At 44.5% G+C, this 27,626-nt stretch overlaps 1 protein-coding gene across 1 annotated transcript in view; it reads left to right on the top strand.

Annotated features, from left to right (window-relative positions):
- The first annotated feature begins 3,224 nt into the window (after positions 1 to 3,224).
- RASAL3 (RAS protein activator like 3) overlaps positions 3,225 to 27,626 on the top strand; it is a 61,373-nt gene continuing 36,971 nt past the window's right edge. Inside the window, exons 1-4 of the mRNA XM_053297877.1 lie at positions 3,225 to 3,260; positions 5,383 to 5,803; positions 22,676 to 22,800; positions 23,224 to 23,299. Coding sequence (XP_053153852.1) covers positions 5,383 to 5,803; positions 22,676 to 22,800; positions 23,224 to 23,299 — 622 coding nt within the window. The 5' untranslated portion in view covers positions 3,225 to 3,260. The remainder of the gene's footprint in view (positions 3,261 to 5,382; positions 5,804 to 22,675; positions 22,801 to 23,223; positions 23,300 to 27,626) is intronic.

A 27,626-nucleotide genomic window follows, 5' to 3' on the forward strand; every position in this document is an offset into this window, starting at 1 on the left:
ACAAAGTGGGGGGGGGGATGTGTCAAAAGTCAGCAAGAAATCCGCTCAGCAAACAAAAGAATGGCCATCTAGTATCACTTCATAGTCAACTGCTGCTGCTAGTGACAGGCAGAGAAAGGAACTGTTGAAGCTCTGCTGTTCTGTCTCGACATTGCTGGAAATACCGAGGTGCTTTTTTTAAAAAAAAAAAATGCCAGCAGTGAAGTACTGCTAGAGGAAACAGACACACAGCTATTTTGAGCAAGCCACAACAATTTAGGTAAATCATGCAGTGCACTCAGTGGAAAAAAACTTTCAAGTCTTAGACATTGCATTGAACACATTTCATACAGCTCTATAGTAGGAATATGCAGTATGTTCTGCAGCCAGAATGTTCTGACTCGAAATGAGATGTTTCAAGTGATCTGATTTCGGAACAGAATGCCCTTCAAATAATCCAAGCTTGGATCAGAATGACCCTGTTCCAAGTTGGAACATTCCGAGTGTTCCAAGTGCCATTTTGGAATCCAAAATGGCGCTCTTCTGGCTTCTGTGCACACGTGGCAGCCATTTGTGTGGTCAGCACTACCACACAAATATTTATTTATTTATTTACAATATTTCTATAACGCCCAAAACTCACGTCTCTTGTCTACGTGTGCAGAGGCCAGAAGAGCATCATTTTGGATCCCAAAATGGCACTCAGTAGGTTCCAACTCAGAACCGCTCGAGCGGTTGTTCTGACGGAACATCCTGCAGATTTTACATTCCATTCCTAGCTCAGAATGGAACGCAAAATCCATTTTGTTGACATCCCTACTCTATGGCTAATGCAGAGTGCAGTTTAGAGTGTTGAGTGGGACAGTCTCTGCTTCCATTAAATGCAGTTCCTGTTTTCTCAAGTTCAATGACATGCATGGGTCCACATTCTATGGCTTCCAGTAAAAGTGTAAGACCCTGTTTTTTGCTGTTGCCATCAGCAGTCTTCAAGGTATCCTGGCTGATTTAGCACTCCATGTAGGATGAAAGCCACTTGCTACTTAACAGGGCTTAATCTGAACTGCAGCTCTTTAGACCCAATGCCAGGAGCATGTTGAAGTAATACTCAACATCAGGGTGCATCTGAACATGTACAGAAAGCCTTTCAATTACCAAAGAGTTCTGGAGGAGGGCTTTGGGCCAGAGTCTGTGGTTTACTGGGAGGCGTTTGCTCCAACACCTCTTTTTTCAAGAAATAAATTCTTCTGAATGGCAGCTCTGAGGGCTGAAGACACTTGAGTGCTAAATTGGTATAAATTGGGGTAGATCCTCAGAGGCTCATGCAACCTGTATGCTTTGTACCCTCGCATGATAGCCTGGCCATCTGAAGCTTTCCACTTATGGTGACTGTCAATGCAGGGAAGTTCCCATAGGATATGATTTTCAGCATGGAGATGTGTGATTAACAGCGTGGAGAACTGGAGGTGAGCTTCTGAATACTTCCTTAGAGCCAGTTCAGATACAGCTTTAATGGCATGGTTCATAGATTCTCCCAACGTAGAACCCACATTTGAAGTGTGACTCACTGATCTCACAGTAAACTCTGTGTACTGCAGGTAGTATTGGGTCTCATGAGTACCTCTGTTTTTTCCTGCAGGATATATAACTCCAGGGAAGCACTTGAGAATGGGAAAACAGCAGGCCATTAACTACCATCTGCTCCAGTGCAGCAAACCTGATCCAGTTCAGGCTCCTCTGCATTCTGCTTGATCAGGTGTGGAGGAACAGCCCCGCTATTCCGCCTAACCTTTTTACTGCTGCCACCAAGTGGACCTTTGGTATGCCTTGGTCCACTACAACAGCTCTTCAAAAACAACAACAAAAACCTCAGTAGTGTGGAAGCCAGTAGCTTCTGGCTTGCTGGGTGGTTTTGATTACAGCACAGGTCTGGGGCTCAATCCAGCCTGGCTCTTCTTTTTCTTCTTCGTGATTTCAGCTAGGTTTCTCCCTCCAGCAGACTGACTTCCAGGACTCTCGGTCTTCTTCAACTTTCAGTTCTGACTCTTTCAAGCAGACTTGATTTCTCTGGCTTCCAAGACTCTCTCGCCTTCTCCCTGACTTCCAGGACTCTCTCTTCTTCAGCAACCTCCATCTCAAGCGGACTCTCCTGACATCTCTTTCCAGTCCTCTGTCTCTCAGCTCTCTGTTCACTTCACTAACTTCCCTCTCAAAGCACTCCCAATATATAAACCGCCTTGGGATTGTTTTAATGAAAGGCGGTATATAAATGTAACAATAAATAAAATTAATATACAGTTTCTCTGACCCAACAGTTTTTTAAGCCATCCAATTAGGACAAACAAAAACCCCCTCCATTTCTCGCAATCTCCTTTCCCTCCAAAAATCAAATGTCAAAATGCTAAACCAAAAGTGAAACTACAGAAAACCAAGAATGAATTTTTGACTGTGGCATCCTACTCTGTGCACAGGGATTTGCAAACACAGAAATCCTATTTACAATACTGTAGAGTTTTGATGAATATAATATAACACAATTCATTTATCAGGGCTTATTTACAAGAAGAGGTTTGGGAATATTAATACATGATACAATACAGGGGCTTATTTACAGAAACCCAAGAGGTCTAGGCCTCGTTCCTTAACATCAGGTCATGGATCTTCACTCACCAGTGAATTTCACTTCAAACTTGAGCTCTAATTTAGATAATCTGAATCTTAGCTCTCATTCCAGTATCTTACTCATCCAAACTCTCAAGAATCCTGTTTACTTTTAAAAGTGCCCATTAGGCTGGAGGTAGATCGCAGAGGCCCAAGCAAAATCTCTCGCCATTTCTTGGAAATGTGCTTGTGGCTATCTAAAGATCAATGCACCCATAGTGCAGCAAGCCTGAGGACACAGGCTGGCCCAGGTTCTGTCAGCAAGATACTAGCTCTGCTAGGCCACTGTGGAGAGGGGACTGATGTGAAATGTATAACCGGCTTTGTGATGGCCGAGGATGTTGACTTGGTGGAAGGATCGGTTAGCTCCGTTCCAGCAGCCTGATCCCATGGCTTGAGAGCACCCATACACCTTCCAAACCAGACAGACAGAACATAGCTTCAAGCACCCACGCTGGAAAAGACAGCCTCACACTCAGGCAGGGTGAGGTGAGGAGATTACCATCTTGCTGCAGATCACATGGTTGGAGACTTGCAAAGCACAGAGTGAACAGGAGAGGAAATCAGTCAGACAGAGAGGTGGAGAAGACAGAGCAGGCAGAGAAGCACAGCAAGAAGCCAAGGTAACCAAAGGATGGCTCCATGCCACAGCGGCAAGCAGGGGTTAGCTGTTGCGGGGGGTGGGGTGTCTCAAGGGCTAGGTGTTGAAGGTATGCTAAGAGGGTGCAGTAGAAGCATATAACCCTTTGCTGCAGCATCTCCAGTGACCCAAGTGGGCACAGGTATCGGGAGAAGGGGACTGTGAATTCTGAGGGACCTGAGGGAAGTTGAAGAGCACAAGTGCAGAGAGACTGTAGATGTGAATCAGCCTCTTTAGAGCCATCCTTCGGGATTCCTGGAAGAGGCCATCCCATTGCTTCGTGTGGGCCATGTCATTAGCCTGAGAGGAAATACTACTCTCAGCCCAGGAGCTGTTGAAGAGACATCTGGCAAGGTGATCTGGATGACTTTGTAAACTTGGACTTTGAATAAACTTAGCAATTAGGCAGGGGATGCTTCTGAGGAGAATTGTTAGACTCCCTGTGTGGGATCACTAGGCCAGGAGTTCCCAATCTTAATTCCCCAGATGTTGTTGGACTACAACTCCCATCATGCCCAGCCACAATGGCCATTGTTGCTGGAGATTATGGGAGTAAATATCCAACAATATCTGGGTACCCAAGGCTGGCAACCCCTCTGCTAGGGGTAGAAGATCTAGTTAGTAGAAGATGCCAAGGACTTGCACTAGTCCATGTAGTTTGTAGGGGGAGCACTTTCCACTGAAGAGTACCTACCCAAGTTACTTTACACCTAAGTGAGTAAGGACATGTCCACTTACAAGCAACTTGTGCTTTGGGTTGTGGGCGTTAGTGGACAAGTGAAAGTGCAGAAATTTCTAGGACAAAAAATCCACCACACTACTGCTATTGCTACTACATTGTGTTACTACATTGTGCTACTTATACTCCTCCCCACCCAACAGCTAGTGGCTTCCGGGCTTGCCATGCAGCACAGGATCAGCTCAGCACAGCACATCTGAAACTCTAAGCAATATCCTGCACAGAGATGCCCTTAAGCATGTTGCTTAGCAGATGTGACTCAGCCAAGATTCTCCTGTTAGAAAATTAGGGGGTGGGGAGAGGAGCCCAAAGTGCCTCTCCCCCATTCCTATGGGCCCCACATTCTAGCCCTGTCATTTTTATCTCTAGCAGCAAACTGCTTGCAAACCTAGCAGGGATGTGAGGTTGCAGGAAACAATCCCCACAGCAGGGAGGAAGGAGGGCAGGAAATGAACTGTCAGTACACGTAACTCTCCCCCCCCCCCCGGCCGCTGTGCAGTCAGCAGTCTCTTCTCGGGTCCTGGCACCACACAAGGAGGCCAGGCAGTACAGATTCCCAGCGTGCAAGGGATGTGGTAAGACAGGTTCTGTTAAGCAGGGCAGAGCTGGTTGCTCAACAGGGAAGCCTCACACAGTGCTCCACCCATGGCTCTTTGGAGCTCAGCCACAATCTGCAGGGTTTGGAGGAGGAACACTTTGAGCCTCCTCTTGACCATCCCAAGGCAGGAGGGCTCCGGTGAGACTCCACTCCCAGGCTTTGCAAGCTTGAAGGATCTTGGTCTGCAGGCTACAATCAGCAAGTCTGCAGTGTAAGCTCTTTCATCACAGGAAGTGCCCAAGCAAGTGAATGGCAATATAGAGTTGCCCACTAGTTTTCTGTTTCTGCTGTTATAGGCACAGAAGCCCTGTTAGAAAAAAGTTGGCAACCTAGATGTAGTTGATATCGTGCAGCAGCAGCAGCATCTTTCAGTCAGGGAACTCCCCCAGCCACATGCCATGGATGGATAGGAGCAGGATGTCGCTGTGTTACTCCTCCAACACTACGAAGAGCAATTCTTTGGCAGAAAAGCTCATTTTCTGGGTACAAGGTGGGGAAGACGACATCTTTCCATTACTCTGATCAGGCAGGTATCTCTTTGTTTCTGTTTTGCTCAGTACATAGATTCCAGAGAATTTGTGTCTTCAGGGTCATTGCCCAGATAGTCAGAGAGTTAGAAAAGACAGCAAGAGCTGGGGGGTGGGGGTGGAGGTGAGAAGGTTGTGGTTGCTTCTGGCTTGTGGTGTCCTGAAAAGAGTCACATGGCATGTGAGGCTCTGGGGATGTTGCTTTTCTTCAACCCCCTCTCTTTCCTTTCTTGCTTGGCAGATGGAGTCACCCCATAGACCCAGGCCTGGAACAGAGGCCCCATCCTTGTTGCGGACCTACAGGTGGCAGACAGTTCCCCAGAATGGGGAGAAGGTGCCAGAGTCAAGTCCTCATGATGCATCAGGGGGCAGCAGGCACAGAGGCAAGCTGCAGAGGTGGAAGCGAGCACAAAGCCAGCCAGACAGTGATCTTCCTGTGCCCAGCCATGACCAGCAGCCAGCCCCAGTGGCCCACCTGGATAGCAAAGTCACTGCTAAGAGGTCTGTCTTCCAGAGGGCTTTCTCTGCTCCTACCAAGATGCCCAAGGCCCAAGAGAGCAGCAGTAAGCTGAGTCTGAGGAAGTATCTGCGCTCCATGTCCCATCGGAAAAACCAGGAGGGTACACCCCGATCTGAAAGGGAGACCAAGGAAGCAAGCAAAGGTAAGACAACTCTACCCCAGGACAACTTTGCAATAGATTGGGCTGAGCTGCTGCATTGTTTTGGACCGAACAAGAACAGCCCAGCTGAGGTGTAGAGCTGGTTGAAGACCAAATGTGGCCCATAAATATTCCTTCCCTCATCCCCAGTCCAGTGCAGTTATGCTTTAACAAACGTTAGCATCCTTTTGGACACCCAATCAAAATACAATATTGGGATGGTTATAGGGCACCTGCTTTGCATGTAGAAGGCCCTAGTTTCAGACCCTGATATCTTTAGGAAGGGCCAGGAAAAGACCCTGGAGTATAGACAATATTGACCTAAATAGAAGACTAAGGTTCATGATTCAGTATAATCATCGTCAGCAGAATTTTTTTTTAAATCCAGGTCTACTTTTACAGAACAGAGCATAGAGATAGACACATTTGCTTTATTTGCGCCCTTTAATCATGCCACAGGCTTTGGATTGGTTTAGCTGAGCTGACAATGCCCTGAACTGTTCTAATCTGTATTAGTTATTGTACAAAAGCAACCAGAGGGAGTTAAGCATTTTGGATTAATATGTCAAGAATAAAATAATATGATCTTGTATCTGTACTGCCTGTATCTCCCCCCCCCACACCCAATGCTTGGAGGATAAACCTCTACAGCTGCACAATAACGTCTCTCCTCCTCTTAGGTTCTAGGAATAATAACGTTTAGGCCTTATTGTGCAGGAAGCAAACAGGTCTCTTTCAGGATGCAGTGGGAAGGGTAGTGGCATGGTGTAGTGACTAGCTTTCCCTCCTTCTAAAGAGTTAACCAGAAGTAAACCCTTGTCTTGGCTGACAGGCTGGTGAACACCAGGGCTCAGCCAATCAGCATGCCATGTGGGTGAGACCTAGAAAGCTGTTGCCAGGAAGAGGGGAGTTCTTTGTTGGAAGAAGCTAGGCTGGAAGTGCACAGGAGGACATGTGGCCATGGAGTTTGGCTGCAGAAGAATAACTCTGCAGATCCTCGAAAGACAGGAGGGCAGGAAGCTTGAATTCTCATTAGGAGATTGGTGAGCCTATACCCATCCTACCTAGGGCATTGCAAAAGACTCTATATACATTTAAGCATGCATTAAGGCAACCTATTTTTGTAACCCTACGAAGAATTCTTAACTATATTTAAAAGCTGAGAAAACCTCAGATGGAAGCAGTCTATAGTAATGGAATAAAACTGGGTTTTTTTTTTTAAAGTTCTTTTCTTTTTACAAGCCTCTCTGAATTGGTTTTTAACTCAGGAAAAGGTGAAGTGGGCAAAGGGGGTTTCTCTGGTGCAAATACATCCTCAAATGTTCAGAAGCTTTCAGTTTTCTCACCACGTGTAGGCTTGCACATGGAAGATTTTTGTACTTATCCAATAGCAAAAGAAACAGAGTTTTCCCTGAGATTGCACCTCAAGCTCAGGGAGGTTCAAGCTCTGTTGATAAGAGGGGTAGTGGCAGCAGCATTTTGAACCTACCAATAATTGAAGTGCTGTCAAGTCGGTGTCAGCTCTTGGCTACTACATAGATTCTCTCCAGGATGATCTGTCTTCAACTTGGCCTTTAAGGTCTCTCAGTGGTGCATTCATTGCTGTCATAATCGAGTCCATCCACCTAGGACATCCTCTTCTTCTCTTTCCTTCAACCTTCCCCAGCATTATGGACTTTTCAAGGGAGCTGGGTCTTAACATAATGTGTCCAAAGTATGATAGTTTGAGCCTGGTCATTTGTGCCTCGAGTCTTCTCCAACACCAAAAAAGTGCTGGGGAAAGTGCAGTTCAAAAGCATCAATACTTTTTCTATCTTGCTGCTTCAAAGTCCAGCTTTCACATCCATAGAGTGTCACAGGGAAAACCATTGTCCGAATGATTCTAATCTTTGTGGGTATAGACACGTCGCGGCATCTAAATATCCTTTCCAAGGCCTTCATTGCAACCCTACCAAGTGGTAGTCTGCGGCGTATTTCTTGACTGCTGGATCCTTTACTGTTGATGATCGATCTTAAAATGCAGAAGCTATCTACCCCTTCGATATCTTCATTATCAGTTCTGAGACTGGTTGCTGTACCTGTTGTCATTAGTTTAGTCTTCTTTACATTTAGTCGTAGTCCCATTTTTTCACTGTGCTTCTTGACTTTCATTACTAGGGCTTGCAGATCATCCGCATTCTCAGCTATCAGTGGTATCATCAACGTAGCACAGCCCTTGATAACCAAATCCTTTAGCCTTATCATTTCAATGTGGTTTTGGGTTTGATTCCAACTCTTGAGCTGCAAATTAAAATCCATTTATCCCTGCATTAATATGACCACTAGAACCTTCTATTGTGGGCTTGGCCATAACCAATGGATTCCACCCTTGGATTTGTCTTTCTTTTTCCTTTATGTTTCTAAGTATATGTTCTGCCCAGCAATAAATAAGCATGTTGGTTTGATTGGAAATAAAAGTGAGTAAGAGTGTAATTCTTCTAGAGCACTAACCACTATATAAAATGATGACAAGAAAATCTATCTATGGCATCTTATGGAAAAACTGAGGAGTCTGATCCAGAAGAGAAGATTGGCAGCAGTGTCTGGCAGAGAAAAACATACTCCAACCTCAGAAGCCAGGAGCTTTTACACACATGGCTGTTAGTTCGAATCTTCTCCGGAATGAAGTGTGCCAGTCCACATATTAGCTTCATTTACCCCGAAGTCGCTGAGGGCTATCAGGGACCAGTACAGACCAGTTTCCCCCCAAATTATGGCTGTGCATTCTGACTTAGCCTGAATTATGTCCGGTGTTAAAAAATCCTCTATCTTCAGCGACTTTTTAAAAAAACAAAAGCGTTATGCCCTGACGCTTTTCTGTGATGTGTGGAGGGGCCATTGCCGATAATTCAGCTTCTTTCCAAACTCACCGATCTTCCGTTAAAGGAGTTTGACAGGGAGAGGGTTAGCTAGAGGAAAAGGGCTGACTCCCTAGCAGGTCCCCCACCCCCACACCGCCATGCTCCATCTCTCCAGAGCCCCCGCTCCCTCTCTGCCCCGCCCCGGTGACAATCCCCAGCAGGCAGGGCTCCCCCCTCTCTGCTTCGCCCCACTGTACACGGCTACAGCGGGATGATTTTGTAATGTCTGCATGAGGCTTATGTTAAGGGTTGTACTTTTAGAAGGGAGATGTGGTAACATTAGAGTTAAATATTAGATTCTTCTTTTATGAGCTGCAGTCAGACTCCACCAGTGTTCTCTCTAACAGGGATTCCCAGATGTTGTTGACTACAACTCCCAGAAGCCCCAGCTGCAATGGCTTTTGCTTGGGGATTATGGGAGTTGTAGTCAACAACATCTGGGTATCCCTGTTAGAGGGAACACTGGACACCACTGAGACTTCCTCCCCCCACCCCTTTTCTCTTTCTACGTTAGCATGTGCTAAGCCTTAAAGAAGTATGTTTGTCTGACAGCATATAAAAGTGAGTAATTCATGAGCATGGACCACTAAAAAAACAATCCTGTCTGTTCCAGAATATTTGAGTGAGCTCTGCAGAATACTTCCTACATATGCGAATAACTAACTGGGAGGCAGCAACATTTGTCTTCCCAGCAATTCTTTATGTCCCAGGTATGTGTAACATGCCTCAGTTTTGTTTGTTTTCTGATTGGATATCACAGCAAAATATGCACTCTTTTTTCTTTCTGTGGCCTCAACAATCTATTATATATTTTGAAGAATTTGTGTAAAATAAAGTCATACTTTTCTCAATGACCTACAGATACCAAATTTTTCCTGCACAATCCTTCCAATGAAATTTGCTGAAGCTCTACTTTTTACATCAGAATACACTCAGGTAAAATTTAAAAAGATTTTTTTGTTTGCTTTTTGAAGGAATTCTGAATAGCATACTTTCTGTTTACCTACAGGTACCAAATTTTGCATGAACACTCCTGCCACTTAAATTAGCTAAATGCACTATTTTTAACACTGGCATATTCCTGGGGGGAAATTTGATTAAAAAAACCAAACAGAATTCTGAATATAATCATATTTTAACTTATTGTTCTCAATACATTTTTAACACTCAATAATCAGATGAATAATTCCAAAATGACATCCTGCCCAAGAAAAGCTGATCTTTCTCAGATTCAAGTTTACTATGGTTTAAATTTACTATATATCGGGGTTCTCAGACTTTTTGATACTGTGATCACCTAAAATAATATATAAAGCAACATTCTCTCCCTGCTCCTCTGCCATTTTAAAGTTACAGGCTGACATCCTGACTAATGATGCATTGACCAAAAACATGTTGCTGAGGGCAGCAATGTGTTTCCAATTCCAGTCAAGCAGAGTGTTCCTGGAGTGCTCCCAGAGTGCAGAAAAGCTCTGAAAAGTATTTGCATTCTTGCACATGAGGGGAAGAGTGCCTACCCTTTGGTAGCAGGGCAGACCAGTGCAGGGGCCAGTACTTCATTGATGTTAGGAGCACACACACTTTGTTAGTCAGGATGTCAGCCACTGATTTGATTAGGTAGAGATAAATAAAGCACATTTACTTCTTAAATGAGGATGAATGAGCTTGCTTGCTCCTACTTAGTTTTTCAAACCTGAGTTTTATGTTTGAGACTGCCAATCTAATTTGGGACCCCAAGTTACTAGATATTCGCTCATTAGCAGCAGCAACTACGAAAACTCTGATTCATACAAGTAGGAATCAAGCAAAGGGAGTCAGTATTTTCGTGCCTTTCTCACTTAATTCTTTGTACTCTGCTTGCATGCAAATCCAAAATTCAGGAAGAGACACTGTTGAGAATGTAAAGCAAAGAGCTGTTCAAGCTTCTTCAAGGCATGGCGAGGTGAATGCTCAGGGGTGGAGCCACCATTGAACAAATGGGTTCAAAGAACCCAGGTCGCCACCAATCAGGAGCCGTGCCTGGTGCCCCAATCACACACCCTGCATCATACATCGGAAGCAGGGTGTGTGGCTTCATTCACAAACGGAGCTGCGTTCCCCATAAGACAGCAAATAACGGCCAGCGCTGCATTCACAACATGGCCGGGAGCTGCTCTCCCTGCCTGGAGAGCAGTCCTGGCCGCACTGTGAATGCAGCATTGGGTGGTATTTGCTCCCAAATGGGGGGCGTGGCCCTGTTCATTATCGAAGCCGCTCCCCCTGCATCAGATGGACACAGGGGGTATGGCTTCGCTCACAAACAGGTCCGCACCCCCTGTTTGGGAGCAGATATCATCCAGCACCTCGTTCACAGCGCGGCCAGGAACGCTTTCCCTGCCTTTAAAAGCAAGGAGAGCAGCTTCCAGCCACTCAGCAAACGCAGTGCTGGCCAGTATTTGCTGTCAAACAGGGAATGCGGCCCCATTTGTGAATGAAGCCATATCCTCTGCATCTTATGTCAGACGTAGGGGACGTGGTTGGGAGGCCGCTGGCACGAGGGACACAGGCCGACGGGTGGCTTCCTCCACCAGTGCAAACGGGGGACAGGAGCTGATAACCACCCAACTCATCCGCTGCTCACAGAATCAAGGACAGGCACAGCAATGGCACCTCTTTGGTCACTTGCTAGATGAGCTTTAGCAAGTCTCTCTCTCTCTCTCTCTCTCTCTCTCTCTCTCTCTCTCTCTCTCTCTCTCTCTCTCTCTAACTCAGTCTCCTCTGGGCCATCAGCCAAATAAGTGCCACTACTGTGCCTTGGCTTTGTGAGTGGCAGAGGAGCCAAGTAGTTGTTGGATTCTGTCTCCATCTGCCTCCCACTATCCCTGACCATCTCCACACCTTGGATATGTTGGGCAAGGCCCCTGCCCTCCCAATAGCTCTCCCATGAGTTGTTTGGGACCCCAGGAGTCCCGACTGGGCTCCCAGCTTGAGAACACCTGCCATATATTGTCATTATTCAATAAAATGGATAATATTTGAAATTGAAATCCTACAAATTTCCAAGTGTTCTTTTACTTCTCTTTCTTGAATTTTCCTTTAAGTGCATCTACGCAAAAATGACTTTGCCCAGTCAACAACGGACCTCAGCTACTGACTGACTGTTTGATTAAGTGCCATCAAGTTGGTGTCGGCTCTTAGTGACCACATAGATAGATTCTCTCCAGATGATCGGTCTTCAGCTTGGCCTTTACAGTCTCTCAGTGGTGCATTCATTGCTGCCGTAATCGAGTCCATCCATCTTGCTGCTGGTCGTCCTCTTCTTTCCTTTCCTTCAACTTTCCCCAGCATTATAGACTTCTCAAGGGAGCTGGGTCTTTGCATAATGTGTCTGAAGTATGATAGTTTGAGCCTGTTCATTTGTGCCTCGAGTGAAAATTCTGGATTGATTTGTTCTTTGATCAATTGGTTTGTTTTCCTGGCTGTCCATGGTAACCTCAAAAGTCTTCTCCAGCACCAAAGTTCAAAAGCATCAATGCTTTTTCTACCTCACCTACTGGTTCCTTATAAATGACAGGCAGTGATTTTGCTCACTTCATTGACAGGCTGTTTCTATCTGATCCATGTTTTGCTTCATTAATCAGCATTTGTTTTCCATGTGTTGCATGTTGCCCACACATCTTCCTTCGAGATAGAACTTTTATGGGATGTGGTTGTGTGGCGTGTGTGATGTTTTTGATATTAGTGGATTTAATGATGAGTAATCCAATCTCTCCCTTTGCCACTACTATCACTTTCTGAACTTTTTAAAAGCTTATATTTTATTCTTTAGGTTTTAAAACAACAAAGTATTGGGGAGTTTTGCTCTACTCAATTGTTAAACTCCAGTGTGAGGACTCACATCTAACCATTTTATTTTTCAAAAATGTGGCACACAGCAGCACAATATTTCGTCCACAAATGGCTATCCCCCACTCCCATCACATTCTATGTTGTGACTGAGTCTACATACAGATGTAGCTTAGAATAGAAGCTTACTGATCTCTCACCCACCCCCGCCACATAGCTCCTGCTCAGCTTCTTTCCCCTGTCGGCAACCCTTCTGACAGACATACTGGCTAGCAAATTGAACACTGATGTAGTAGTCTCTCTTACGTTTCTACCCCTGATTCAGGCAGTCATTGAGGCTCTTCTCACGATCGGTGAGAAGAGCCATGAGGGGGTTTGCGAGGAGAGCAGGCTAAGCCCGCTGGGGCAGGCATGGGAGAATAACTTTGTGTCATCAGAGAATGTCTGTTCTGTATGGCCTGCTTCTGCTGCAAGTATGAAAAATGGATTTGCCTGAGATCAGTCTTGAAGAGAAAACTGTACTGTATGTCAGTAGGAAATAACCTTCCATAACTCAGGTTATGTGCATCTGAACACAGCCTGAGACACCATTTTGTGAGAGTACTGCATATGAGTGCTAAGGCACTTGTGGCTTTCAGTACCTTTATAGGAGGGCTTCTCGTTTCCATACTTGGCCTTAGGAAACGTCCTAAATGAGTCATTTGCAAATGAGAAAAGCTGAACTTTCTATAGGAATATGAATGTTTCAAAATACAGCTCTTCACGAACATTAAGATAAAACATCATCAGTTTGTGATTCGTGAGGATGTAGACAAGCTGCTTGGGACTCTTTACCACCCTTATTGGAGAGGGTCTTGTTAGAATCATTAATGCCTTTCTGAGGGATGGCAGGATGCCTCCTTGTCTCAAGGAGACAATTGTCAGACCACTCTTGAAGAAACCTGCACTGGATCCCTCAAGAGTCAGGCAGTTATATAGACCTTTTCCCAACCTCCCATGGTTGGGCACCCATGACTGAGAGGGTGGTGACTTCTCATCATCAGTCAGTCTTGGAAGAAGCAGATTATCTGGACCCATTTCAGACTGGATTATGAGGTGGAGGCTGCTTTGGTTGGCCTGTTGGATGATCTCCAATTAGGAATTGACAGGGAGAGTGTGACTCTGTTGGTTCTGTTAGATCTTTCAGTGGTTTTTGATACCATCAACTGTTGTATACTTCTGGACCTCCTGAAGGGATTGGGAATGGGGTTGTTTTGCAGTGGTTCCACTCCTACCTCTTGGGTAGGTTCCAGATGGTGTCACTTGGAGACTGTTGCTCTTCAAAGCAAGAGCTAGTGAATGGAGTCCCACAGGGCTCCGTTCTATTTCCAATGCTTTTTAACATCTACATGAAACCTCTGGAATTGATCATCAGGAGAGTTGGTGCAGGTGGTATCAGTGTACTGATAACACCCTACATGCCTGTCTGGAATCAGTAATAGGCTGAATGAGAGAGAACAAACTGAAGTTGAATCTAAACAAGACAGGTGCTCATTGTGGGAGGTTGGAACTTAGGAAGTGGTTTAGACCTACCTGTTTTGGATGGGGTTACACTCTCCCTGAAAGAACAGGTACATAGTCAGGGGGTATTTCTGGACACAACTCTCCATGATATCTTAGGTTGAAGCAGTGACCAGGAGCGCTTTTTCTTGGCTTTGGCTGATATGTCAGCTGAGGCCTTAAAACAGTAGTGCATATGCTGGTAACATCCAGGCTTGACTATTGCAATGCGCTCTAAGTTGGGCTGGCTTTGTGAGTACTCTGGTGCAGAATGTCTGGTCTTTTGGGCTACCAGGGACTCCTATTTTTAAAAAGAACTACACTGGCTGCCAAGAGGTTTCTGAGCAAAATACAAAGTGCTTGTTATTACATTGGGCCTAGGGTATATAAGAACAGCTGAATGGCTTGGGCCCAAAGTATATAGGAGAACACCTTCTTCTTCATGAACCCTGCCACCTATTAAGATCATCTAGGGAGGTACGGTTGCGGTTACCACCAGCTTATTTGCTGGCAACCAAAAACTGGCCCTTCTCTAGGGTTGCCCCAGGGCTCTGAAATATGCTCCCAGATGAAATCAGAACTTCCCATCTCTGAATGTTTTTAAGTGACTCTTGAAAACACGCCTATTTTATCAGGCTTTTAGTTTATAATGTTTTAAAGTTTTATTGATGGTTATTTTAATTTGTTTTATATGATTTAAGGTTTTAATTATTGTGTTTTAATTTGTAAACTGTCCAGAGATTTTAGATGGGGCAGTATATAAATACAATAGTCCCGAGTTCAAGACCTGAGTTCAAATCCCCATTCAGCCATGAAACTAGCTGGGTGACTCTGGGCCAGTCACTTCTCTCTCAGCCTAACCTACTTCACAGGGTTGTTGTGAAAGAGAAACTCAAGTATGTAGTACACGCTCTGGGCTCCTAGGAGGAAGAGCGGGATATAAATGTAATAATAATAATAATAATAATAATAATAATAATAATAATAATAAAATAAATCTTGTAAAAAACCCAAACTAAGCCATTTGTAAGGTATTGGGTCTTTTGCAAATGAAGGTTATATTTGCTGCTTCGAAGAGATAGAGATTTCAAAAAAAGAGGAAAGGAAGTGAGACTTAGAATCAATTGTTTCCTGTTTGTTAGAAGAGGGTTGAAGAACACGGACCAGTATAAAGCTGATGTTGTTGCTCAATATATGGAAGTATCTGCACTGAGATACTTCCTTTTAATTAATTGAAAATTAATTTCAATGGGACTTTCTCAAGTAAATTTAGTCAGGATGTCAGCCAGTATTAGTGGGAAAAACATTGAGCTGTGAACCAGAAAATCTCATCTTTGCCATGTTCACTATTTGGCCTTAGATTCTTTAGTCTGTCTCAGTCCCTTGCCTTCTGGAATATAATTCTACTACTGACCTACCTTACAGGATTGTTGTAAGAGTTTCTCAGGTAGCTTGTGCAAAGTGGGACAAACTCTCAGAAGCACTATATGAATGCTAATCATTACTACTGATCATGTCATTGCCAATGGGCAGTATAAATAAAGATTATTCCTGCACAAAAGTTATGAAAACAGTCCAGAAGTGAATCTGATCATACATATGGATGTGCTGGTACTACATTGATCTCCCTTCTGTTTCTGACAGTCCAGGAAATCTGCCAGTTCAGGTTTTGTGTTGTGTTAAAAAGTGCTTCCTTTTGTTGGTCCTACATTTCTTGGCAATCAGTTTGAGGGGATGATCTCTGGTTCTTGTGTTATGCTTGAGGGAGAAAATTTGCTGTCTCTCCACACTATGCATGATTTTAGAGACCTCTATCATGTTGGAAAATATTGTCCTTTTTTCTTAACTAAAAAGCCCCAGGTAGCTCCCCAGTTTAGAGATATCCTTTTGGAGCTCCTCGCAATCTTTTTTGGATTTCATTACACTAAATAATTTGGTGTCATCTGCAAATTTGGCCACCTTGCTGTTTACCCCAACCTAGATCATTTATGAATCAATTAAAAAGCACTAGTACAGATCCCTGGAGGACACCACTTCTTAGTTCCCTCCATTTAGAGAACTGCCCATTTATACCTACCTTCTGTTTCCTGTCCTTCAACCAGTTACCAATCCACAAATGAACCTATCCCCTTATCTCATGACTACTATGTTTTCTCAAGTGTCTTTGATGAGAAGCCTTGCTGAAAGCTTTTTGAAAGTCCAGGTATACTATGTTAGCCAGATCACTTTTATCCACATAACTGTTGACACTCACAATGAACTCCAAAAGGGTGGTGAGGCAAGATTTACCTTTGCAGAAGCTATGTGGTTCTCCTTCAGCAGGGTCCTTTCTTCTATATGCTTAACAAGTTTATCTTTGAAAATGTTTTCCATCAATTTGCCTGGCAGAGACTTTAAGCGAACCATCCTGTAATTTCCTGGATCCACCTGGATCCCTTTTGGAAAATCAGTTTTACATTGGCAACAATCCAATCCTCTGGTACAGAACCCGATTGTAGGGATAAGTTACATATTTTTGCAAGGAGGTCGGCAATTTCACATTTGAGTTCTTTAATGATCCTTGGATGGATGCCATCTGGCCATAGTTATTTGTTAATTTTTTAATTTTTGCAGATAGTTTAGAATGTCATCTCTCCACCTCTGTCTGACTCAGTTCTTTAGCCTCTGTCCCTGAGAAGCTCGGTTCAGGCACAGGTATATGCTCAGTGTCCTCCACCGTGAAGACAGATGCAAAGAACATGTTAAGCTTCTCTGCAGTCTCCATATCCTCCTTAATAATCCCTTTTACTCCCTCATCATCTAATGGGCCAACTGTCTACCTGGCAGTTTTCCTGTTTCTGATATATTTAAATAAGTCTTTGTTATCCCCCTTTTAGCTTTTAGCTAAGTGTTCCTCAAACTCTCTTTTCCTTATTGTCTCCTTGCATTTCTTTTGCCAGAGTTCCTTTCTGTTCTCTTAATTTGGTCAGGCCAATTTCTGAAAGAATTCTTCTTCTCTTGAATTTACCTGTTAACCATGCTAGCATCCTTCTGGACTTGGTAGTACTTTTCTTCTGTTTTGGTATACATTCTAACTGGACTTCTGTTATTGTGGTTTTAAATAAACTCATGCATTGTGGAGTGAAGTGATTTGCTTGATTTTCCCTTTCGGTTTTCTTTTCACCAAACTCCTCATTTTGGAGAAGTTACCTCCTCTGAAGTTCAAAGTGTCTGTGTTAGACTTCCTTGGTGATTCTCTCTTCACATATATGCTGAATTTGATCACACTATGGTCACTGTTCCCTAATTTCTATTTCCGATTTCTATTTCAGAAATCTAACAGCTCACCCACCCAGACATGCACTTTGCCCCTTCTGTGCCCCCTTCAATTTCTTTGCTGGTGCTGCCACTGGAACACTCCACATTCGTATCTATACTTTTATTACAAGTTATTGATGGCATTAGTTGGGTACCATGGTAACACAATCAGTATTGCATAGCTGCTCCAATAGACAAACACTGTCTAGATTTCCAAAGACTCTGCAGAGATCTCTCTCACACAAGCTGCCACCTCATCTCCTCTCATAGGGAGTCAGTTTTTCAAAATATGGTAGTTATGTGGTGAAATCACTGGCTTTGGGTTTATTTGCATGGGGAACTAAGCTTGTGAATGCTCCCATTCCAAGGGATATCCTAGGGAAAGATGGCTAAGATTATGAGACATGGTTAGCTACAACTTTAGCACAAGTTAGAGCATTAATGAGGTTGCTTTGCCATCCACAGCTTCATCGTTCTAAATGGCAGTGTCGTGAGCTGCTATTGTGCATGCCACTGCAGCACGGAGCCTCAAGAGACTTGCAGATGGCCCCCAACTGAGTCATCTTGCTACCACATGACACCTGGGCCTTGACTAATTCTGAAAGCAGTGGCTGGTGAGAGTCCAGATATGCATCTCTTTATTCAGCAGCAGGATGTCAGTTCCTGACCATTCATTCCACAAGCCACCCCTCAGTGGGGCTTTTGGAATAAATCTTCCACTGAGAGAAAAGCCCTGTTCAGGCATTACATTGTACGCATGTATTGTTGGGATTTCAGTAGCAACTGGCTTATTCCTAGCCAGAAAGTAAAGGGTTAATCTTACCTTTAGACCTGAAGGAAGGTGGAGGGATCCATATGTTAGTGGATTATGTATATACCAGCTTTTAGTCACATAGGCAGACCCACACAGACTTCTCTCTTTCCATTCAAACAGACATGTAACCCAGCTACGCTTTTCTTATTTTAAGTAAAGTTTCTTGCAGTTATGAATTATGATTCTGAGTGGTTTATCCCAAACCCAACTCTGCTAACATGCATTTGTTTGTGAATGACTGTACATGTATCCATTGTAAATATGAACCTGGATACAGGCCCTCTCAGATAAGATAGGGTGCACCTAGGAAGTGTGTATGTGTGTTGAACATAATGTGTGAATAACTGTGTGTGTGTGTGTGTGTGTGTGTGTGGGCAGACCTGTACATTTGTACACTGTATACAGATTCTATGTATGATGAACATAACATGTGAAAAGGGCTAAAGAGAAACAGTGTCCTTCCGTCCACAGGCAACAACCCATTAGTTCTGCCCCTGGAATCTCTCACCACTCAGGTAAATGGGGAGCACAAAGCACTATGCTTCTGGTCTTCATAATTATGGAGATAATGATCACAAAAAAATCTCGAAGTATATAGCCAGTGTGCAAAGGTTGCTAGTGATAGGCAGAGTGTGTGTGGGGGCGAGGGGGTAAGGAACGTTTGGACTCTGCATAGATACTGTTATTCTTTCTTGGTCTCGTGATAATTTGCTGATCTTTGATCGTTAATAGTAATAAACTAAACTAAACTGGTCTCATGATAACATTCACATCCCACTGTGACACCCGTTCAAAAGACCCATATCTCTTTTTTGTCCCCCTATTGTCCCATGTCAGCAAGAAATGCTCAAGTATTGGTAATACTCCAAAGTATCTAGAGAGTATGCTGGTGAAGCAAGGTGATTATGCAAAAACATTCTATTAAACATTTATTTTGAACTCAATCTACGTGTTAGTTGGTGTAGATTTCATTTTAAAAAAATAATTTGTTATTAATATATCAAGAAAAAAGAATACAGAGAAAAGATACTACATATGTAGTATCTAACATCTCATATATGTTTTGAACATCAATCCAGGAGTCAACTCTCTATCATATCAACATCATACCCTAATCACTCACAGTCCAGTTAGAACTTTCAAACACCACTTAAAAATGTCCAAACAAGTGAATAATTAAAAAGTTAAGCAACGCTGAGATTATAAAAGAGCCATTCATGGATACAATAGCAGAGAAAATCCGAATCTCGGATGAGGTATCCGACCCTGTGACAAATTGTAACATATAAAAGGTTCCAAAGTAAAGCTAAATTTATCTTCTGATTTATTTTGAATATATGAAGTAATTCTATTATTATTATTATTACATTTATATCCCGCTCTTCCTCCAAGAAGTCCAGAGTGGTGTATTACATACTTGAGTTTCTCCTCACAACGACCCTGTGAAGTAGGTTAGGCTGAGAGAGAAGTGACTGGCCCAGAGTCACCCAGCTAGTATCATGGCTGAATGGGGATTTGAACTCGGGACTCCCCGGTCCTAGTCCAGCACTCTAACCACTACACCACGCTGGCTCTCTAGCCATTGAGGCATATTCCCAAAGTTTAAGATGCCACTCCTCTAGCGTCGGTAATGAGTGAGTTTTCCAATAAGAAGCATAAAGCATTCTAACAGCAGTTATCATATATAAAGACAGCTCTGTATACTCTCCAGGTATATGAGTTTCCTTTCCACGAACTGCACCCAGTTGCTCAAAGGCAGGATTATGCAAAGTTTGTTTAGGATCCTTAAACTGGCCAAGCACCACCCATGGAAGAGGGTGGGGTGGGCTGGGTTGCTGGTGTGGGAGTAGGTAGGGCTGGAGCTGTCTTTCAAAGATTTTTCCGTGATGTTTTCAGTGTCAGAATGCAGGCGGTTCTGCTGTTCTGTCAGCCTGGCACCAACTGCCCAGGGCCAAAACTGGGTTGCCATCCTAAATCGCTGAAGGCATCTGGAGGGAGCAGAGGAGATTATGGGCTTGTGCTTTTCTGCTGTAGATGGTGATGCCAACCCCTCCCAGCTCCCAATCGCTATCTGAACATTCCCACAGGGAGCCACCCCCTCCTTTCCCTTTGCTTGAGTGGCTGCTGCTGCTGAGATGAAGATTGGAAATCCCAGCTAGGGCGCTTTCCAGATTAGACCCTGCAATGGGGTCACGATGTTTCTTTGAAGTGTGCTCCCACACTTCCTGTGTTGTGACACTGCGGTCCCTACGCTGACAGCAGGGTGCCATTCAGATTTCCAATGCCTTGTTTCGGAATTATTCACTGAGATATAGTGCTATAATATCGTATATCCAGCATAAAAAAGTTGCTGTTTTTTCAGGTTGTTAGTTTTCACGAGACTGCTCCCCTTGCTGGGTGCTTTGCTATTTACATTTTAAATGTGATTTGCCTGAATGGAAGCATTTTGCTGTTGCTGAGCAGCTAACCTGGAAAGCACCCAGGAAGAGGAAGGCTACAACAGTCAAGGACAGCTAAGTACTAGTCCTGAAGCCTTTCTCTTCAGTGCCCACAGCTTCACTTATTTTGCAATTGTGACCTAGTTAAGGCAAGTCTCAGGGGCGTTTTCCAGATTACGTGCCACAACAGATTTGTAACGTGTTCACTAAGTGCCCCTCCATTTTGCCCATGTTATGATATCAGTGTTGGCAGGGTACTGTTCATATTTCTTGTTTTGGATTTTATTTTTTCATTTTAGCCCTACAACATTGTAAATGTGTTGCAGGAAACTAGCTGTATTTTTCCATTTTAGGGAGGCTTACCCCATAGTTTGTGTGCTGTAGCAGGGTGTGGTGTGGACGGTTATTTTTATTCCTGAAATAATTTTTATTTGACTATGTGGCGGGGGGAAGGGAGTAGGACAGCGGGCGCTTCACACTGTACAGCTAAGGCGGCGAAGCAGCTGCTGCTGCCGCCACCGCAGTAGCCATTGATTCTTCACCCCGGCCACGCACACTGGAGGCAGCTAAGAGCTAGAGAGGCTCATTCCTGCAAGGCAGCTGTGGGGAGGAAATGGGAGCAACTAAACAAGCTCACCATCTGAGACGCCTCCTTGCTTGCTCTGGCATTTGCTCCTCATCTGCCCCCAGGCTCTCCCCACGCTCTCTTTCCCCCCTCTTCCCCCTCTGCCTTCCCTGGGTTTTTCCTTTTATATTTTTGTGACTCCATTGGCTCCAGTTGAAATCTGTTTCGGAGAATATAGATGCCTCCTGTCTTGAAAGGAAGGGAGAAAGTCTAGGGAATGGTGCATTTTCCAAGAGAGAAAACTTGGGCATTTCCTGGGGGTTCCCGCCACCCTCCCTCCTTGTGGTCCGGGTTTCCGGCTCTTTCCGCCACCGGTCCTGTTCCATCGGTTTATGTGGCTTTACCACCCAAGTGTAGGATTTTATTCGTTGTTGTTGTTGTTGTTACCTTCACTGCCCCCCCCCGGCCCACAACCTTTGCACTTTCTAAGATCTCAGAAACTCTCCAGGTGATTTGCAAACACACACACACACACACACACACACACACACACACACACACACACACAGTCTCTCAGGTCTTCACACCCCAAACTTCAGCAGTGGGGCAGGGGCAAAAGGAAAGGCTTGCTGGGGTCAAGAGGTGAGAAATTTGAAGCTGCTCCTTCCACAGGTTGTCCCAAAACTGAAACAACATGCTGCTGCTTCCCTTTCCTCCTCCTCCTCCTCCTCTTTTCCCCTTCTGCCACTACTGTACCTCAGAGCTGCTTGTTATTGGTCCTAGGAAAGAGGAAGAGGAGGTGGGGAGTAGAAATGGGAAACTTTTTCTTGTGCAAACCCAGGAGATCCAAGAGAGGCCACCTGTGCCCAGCTGTCCAAAAACCCGCCCAAACAGATGGAAGGAACTTTATTATTTGGAGCAATTGCAACGCTGTTCCAGGGAACGCTTCTCCCTTTCACCCTCCCCGCAACTCAATTGGCCCAAATTGGGCAGATATATGCATTTCAAGGAGAATATGGATACCCCTGCCTTGAAAACACATTGGATGGAAAATATGAATGGCCATCAGCCTACAACACAGCACTGGACAACTCTAAAGTCTTGATTTCACAACATTGCCCTATTCCATTGCACTTTGTAATGCTTTACCCATTGCAAATCACGTAGTCCAGAAAATGCCAGGCTGTGCTTCATTATTCAAGACAAATCTAGTAAGAAGACAGGCCTCCATAACATTGTGGAGCTACCAGAAGGCCATCCAACCTGGTTCCACCATATGATCATTTAGCCCATACAGTCTAGATCATATGGCACCATAAGTAATGATCACAAGCATAACAAAAGCCCATCCTTTGAACCATCTCAAAAGAAGCTTTCATGGATGCAGTGCTATGTCACCCAAGTACCCATTTCCATGACTTTGGTCTATGTTGTCAGGCTCTCCAGCTAGAGTTTCTCCAACTATTCTCCGTAATGTCTCCATCTTTCTTCCTTCAGGTGAGGATTCTGCAGTCCAGTTGACTCAATTGGCTCCAACTCCAGCTGTTGAGGCTCCTCTCTGGGATATATCGAATGTGTCTCTTCTAGATCGACAACTAGTGCTCTTGAGCAGAGATGAGGAGGTGAGGCCATCTCTATACAGAATTGTGGGAATGAAGGAGATCGGGGGTCTCTCTGGGCACACCCAGCCAGTTTAATGGGTCATGTACAGGAGGCAGTATAATACACAGGCTAAGCATCCTCAGCTCAGGGACTCAGTTTGCTACCTGGGAGAAGTTGTCCTTTGACCCTTGGACATGAGTCCTGCAGCAGTGGTTGTAGATTACCTTAGTTTGCCAGCTACTAAAGAGATCTTACCAGGATTTCAGAATAGCTGGAGAGTCCTCTTGCCCTTAATGCTGCCCTCCTTCCTAAGGCATGGAAATCCATTTTGAGCACTCTTCTCTGGCACCACAAAAATGTCACTGGACCATAGGGCAGGCTGTAGTGCACTTAAATAGGGAAGAGGGCAGGTTCTGTGCATGATGTTCTGTTTACTGTTTTAGGGTCTGCTCCAGGGCCGGAAACGAACCAGCAGTTCTATTTCAGAGACAAGCTTATTGTACTCACTGGGCAACTGTGGTGAGTTCTGAGAGGCTGCTGTATGTATTTATATACACACACACACACTTGAACTTGTGTGCAATGACATAGTTTCACCATCTTTAACATAGTTGTCCTCATGTCCAGTGACACCCACCCACATATTATTTGCTCTGTCAAATTCAAAATAGAATATTGCAGTCCATCTTCTGCTAGCACTTCCAGATCTGAAGGGGCAGTGACAACACATGTGTTGTCATACCCCCAACACAGCATCCCTCCAGTGACTGTTGCTGGTGTCTATCTTATGTTTCTTTTTATATTGTGAGCCCTTTGGGGACAGGGAGCCATCTTATGTATTTACTATTTCTCTCTGTAAACAGCTTTGGAAACTTGTTGAAAAGTGGTACCCTGTTTCCCTGAAAGTAAGACCTACCCCAAAAGTAAGACCTAGCAGTAATTTCTGATGTACCGCTAATTGCCCTAGTGCATTTTGGGGGGCTAAAATTAATATAAGACACTGTCTTATTTTCGGGGAAACACGGTATGTAAATGTTTGCTGCTGTTGTTGGTCACAAGGGCAAGGGCAAGGTGTTGCAAGTCCCCCATTCATGCCAGGCTCAGAGATCAAAGTGGAACAGCACTTGTCAAAGTAGTTTTTAGGTGGGTGGGAAATGGCAGGCATGAAGGATCTCTCCTCCATCCCTCCTTGCCTTTCTAGGGTCTCTAGAAGTGTGTAATAGGAGTAAGTTTGGTAGAGGCAGAAGGTAGTACTAGAACTGAGTCAGTAGCTGTAACTTCGCTAGCAATAGCTGGAGCTACAGACCGGTGATGTCATAATCATGGCAGCCAATAGGGAGCATTTTTACCTTCTCCAGTTTTCCAGCCATGTTTGTTTTCCTAAAAATTGTAGTAAAGTGCCAATTCTTGTTACTCTAGCTATTGATGACCAACTGAAATCTCAAAGTTAGGGGAAATCCCTGTTTCGTATCAGGACTGAATAGGGATGTGCATGAACCGGTTCAGATGTCCGGCATTTGAGCCATTTCGGAGGTGGGGGGGGGCGTTACCTTAAGGCGCAGGGAGGGTGCTCTTACCTTCCCCACCGCATTTCCTCCTCTGGCGCTCTCCCAAAAAATGCTGCTGCGGGGCTGCAGCATCCCTCCTTGCAGCCCCAGCCAGTGGCAACACACGTGTGCCTGTCGGAAATGCGGCAGGGGAGGTAAGAGCACCCTCCCTGCACCTTAAGGAAACCCCGCTGCCTCCTGAACATGTTCGTGTACATCCCTAGGACTGAGCACAGGTTAATTCGTTAGATCAAATTAATCTAACAGCGGTAATAACCCTTCTGCCAGAGACCACAGGCAGCAACAAGAGTCAAGTTTTAATGTCTAATGGTTACTAAATCACCAAGAGAATAATGGACACACAGATGTGTGTGCCTGAGTACCCAAAAGGCCACCCCCTCTCCAGTCACAAAACCTTTTTCTTCAAATACCGGAAAGGGTTCAGATTGGGTTCAGCACATGGTTCATATGGGCTCCCTTCCCTAAACAGAAGCAGTGGAATTAGGTGTTAATCTAAAATCCAGGGGTGCTTTTTTCAAGTCAAGATGTGACAAAACGTTTGTTGTTTCTGTATTTCTCCTACCATTCTCATCAGATAGAAACATCCAACTCCTCCCCAACACTGCTTTCATCCCCTGCACACTTTCCCCCCATCCCAAACCTTTCATCCCCGTAACTGCAACAGTATTTCAGAGTCTAGGGTGAGTAATGCCATCATAATATTATACAGTACTTTTCTGTTAGTTGCAGCAGTTTTTCATACATACATTATGTCCAGCTGTAGTTTACTAGTAAACTTCAATAAAACTGAACCCGTTAATAAGCCCCACATAGATTCCAGGTATGTGCAGACCTCAGTAAATTGCAGGCTTTCTTTCAAGTTGCCAATGCAATCTGACTGGCTGAACACACAGTCCTACAGACTTTTACTCTCCTCCTTTCTGTTTTCTTATTCTTTGACAGCACATAAAGCAGAGAGCATGTACAATTCTGGCAGTGCCACCTGCTGGGCAGTTCTTGCATCTAGTGATTAAAGCTGTAATAATTGCCACAAAAGCAGCATGGTTAAAATCACGGAATGCAAGAGCTGGCTAGTGGCACTGCCAGAATCATGCAAGCTCCCTGGGTGGGGCGCACCGGGAATATGCCCTGTTGCCCTGTGGGCCAGTCTGAGCCTGTTCGTGCCAGTCACACCATGCTGGCAAATTGCGGGAGGCCCACAATTTATTGCAGTCTGGACACACCCTCACTGATTAGATTAACTTTGACGCAATTGATGTGAATATGGTTTGTCCCTGGGTCTGCCTCTTAGTCAATCAAACAGACTCAGTGGGAATCATTTAGAGGCTTTATTGCTACTGCAGTTTAGCAATAGGTAATCAATAGGCTCACGCTCTCAAACCGATTACAGTTTGGTTACAGGTGCATCTTACATTTATACAAACAATCTGAATGATGCTGACACCCTTGACACAGTGTACGTGGCAATAAAATGGTGGTCTAAGTATCTAGTACGCATGCGAATGATTCATTGTTCATCTGGTGATTTCTCCTTATTTGGTTATATCTGTTTTTCTTACAATGGGAAGCTTGGCTGTCTCAGCAAGTTTCATAGATACATTTTAGCTGGAGAGAGATAATGACGCCAATCATGAGAGGCAGTGATGTCCCTGAGCTGGGCCAGGTTACTTTAAGTTAGAATGAGGTATTCTGGGCCAACATGGAGTTTCTTTGGTTTTCTGAACACATCACTATCACTAGAGGGGAGCATTGCTTTCTACCATAGGAACATTAGGAAGCTGCCTTACACATCGTCAGACCATTGCTCCATCTAGCTCAGTATTGCCAGTCTACACAGACTGGCAGTGGTTTCTCCAAGGTTAAAAGCAGGAATCTCTCTCTCACACACAGCCTTATTTTGGAGATGCCGAGGAGAGGAGAGCTGGTCTTGTGGTAGCAAGCATGACATGCCCCCTTAGCTAAGCAGGGTCTGCCCTGATTGCATATGAATGGAAGACCAGAAGTGTGAGCACTGTAAGATATTCCCCTCAGGGGATGGAGCCACTCTGGGAAGGGCAGGAGATTCCAAGTTCCCTCCCTGGCTTCTCCAAGTAGATTCCTGCCTGCAACCCTGGAGAAGCTGCTGCCAGTCTGTGTAGACAATATTGAGCTAGCCAGATAGACCAAGGGACTGACTTAGGATATGGCAGTTTCCTGTGGCACTATGCCAGAGAGGGAATCTGAAACCTTATGTTCTTTCCAGAATAGCACCACTAGGTGGCAGCATTACTACTTCATGAAGGCTAACACTCCTTGTTGATCCCTTTGTTTTATTTTACTATATACTCCATCTTCCATTATTAAACTAACAAGATGACTTGTAAAAAAAACTAAAACACAATGCAATAATTCAAGTCAAAATAAAAACAAAAATGTGCTAAATAAAGATCTGGGGAGGTCCAACTGTGGTTGCCACCAGCTCAGTTGGTGGCAACTTGAAACCGGGCCTTTTCTAGGGTTGCCCCAGGACTTTGGAATGTGCTTCCTGATTAAATTAGCCTCCCCTTCTCTGGGTGGTTTTAAGAAGGATCTGAAGACATACCTGTTTAGTCAGGCTTTTAGGTTATAGCTTTAAAGTTTAAAGTTTTAGAGTTTTTTTCTGTAATTTAAAATGTTTTAACTGTGTTGTGGTGTTTTTAGATTGTGAATCGCCCAGGGACTTGCGTATGGGGCGGTATTAAAATGTGCCTAAATAAATAAAACAATTGCAATAATCTAAAAAGCACTTACCAGCCACCAGGCAAGTTAAAAGCCTGCATTGCATAGCACTGAAACAATATGCCGTAGAAACAGTCTCTCTTTATAGGAGCCCTTTTGCTAAATAAAATGTTCATCAAGGGTCCTACTTCAGGTATCTTCACTGTGGGAAGTTAGTATAACATGGGCTATCCCAAAGGTTGTTTGGGCTAGCTAACTGCCATGGGGAGACCCTGGCAGAGCACCCCAGCCAGGCCCATCCCAAAGCCACTGCAAGCAGTTTTCTGCCCAGTAAGCTATCACTCTCATGAGTGGGCCAATCTGCTGGGGTATGGCTGGTCCATACCCCCTGTGAGCTAACCATCTGAGCTGCCCACTTAGCCAACAGGGAATCCAAGGGGCCCCTGCCCTAGTGGGGCCCCCAACTATCTTTGTTGAAAAATAGAAGGGGGGACCCAACTTCCCTGTCCCCAAATCCCTCTGCAGCCTTGCACGTACCCCATAGGACATCCCCTCCTTGCTCTTAGAAAGGGATATAATGC

Source organism: Hemicordylus capensis, chromosome 2 (genome assembly GCF_027244095.1).
Source record: "Hemicordylus capensis ecotype Gifberg chromosome 2, rHemCap1.1.pri, whole genome shotgun sequence".
NCBI classification, from domain to species: Eukaryota; Metazoa; Chordata; class Lepidosauria; order Squamata; family Cordylidae; genus Hemicordylus; species Hemicordylus capensis.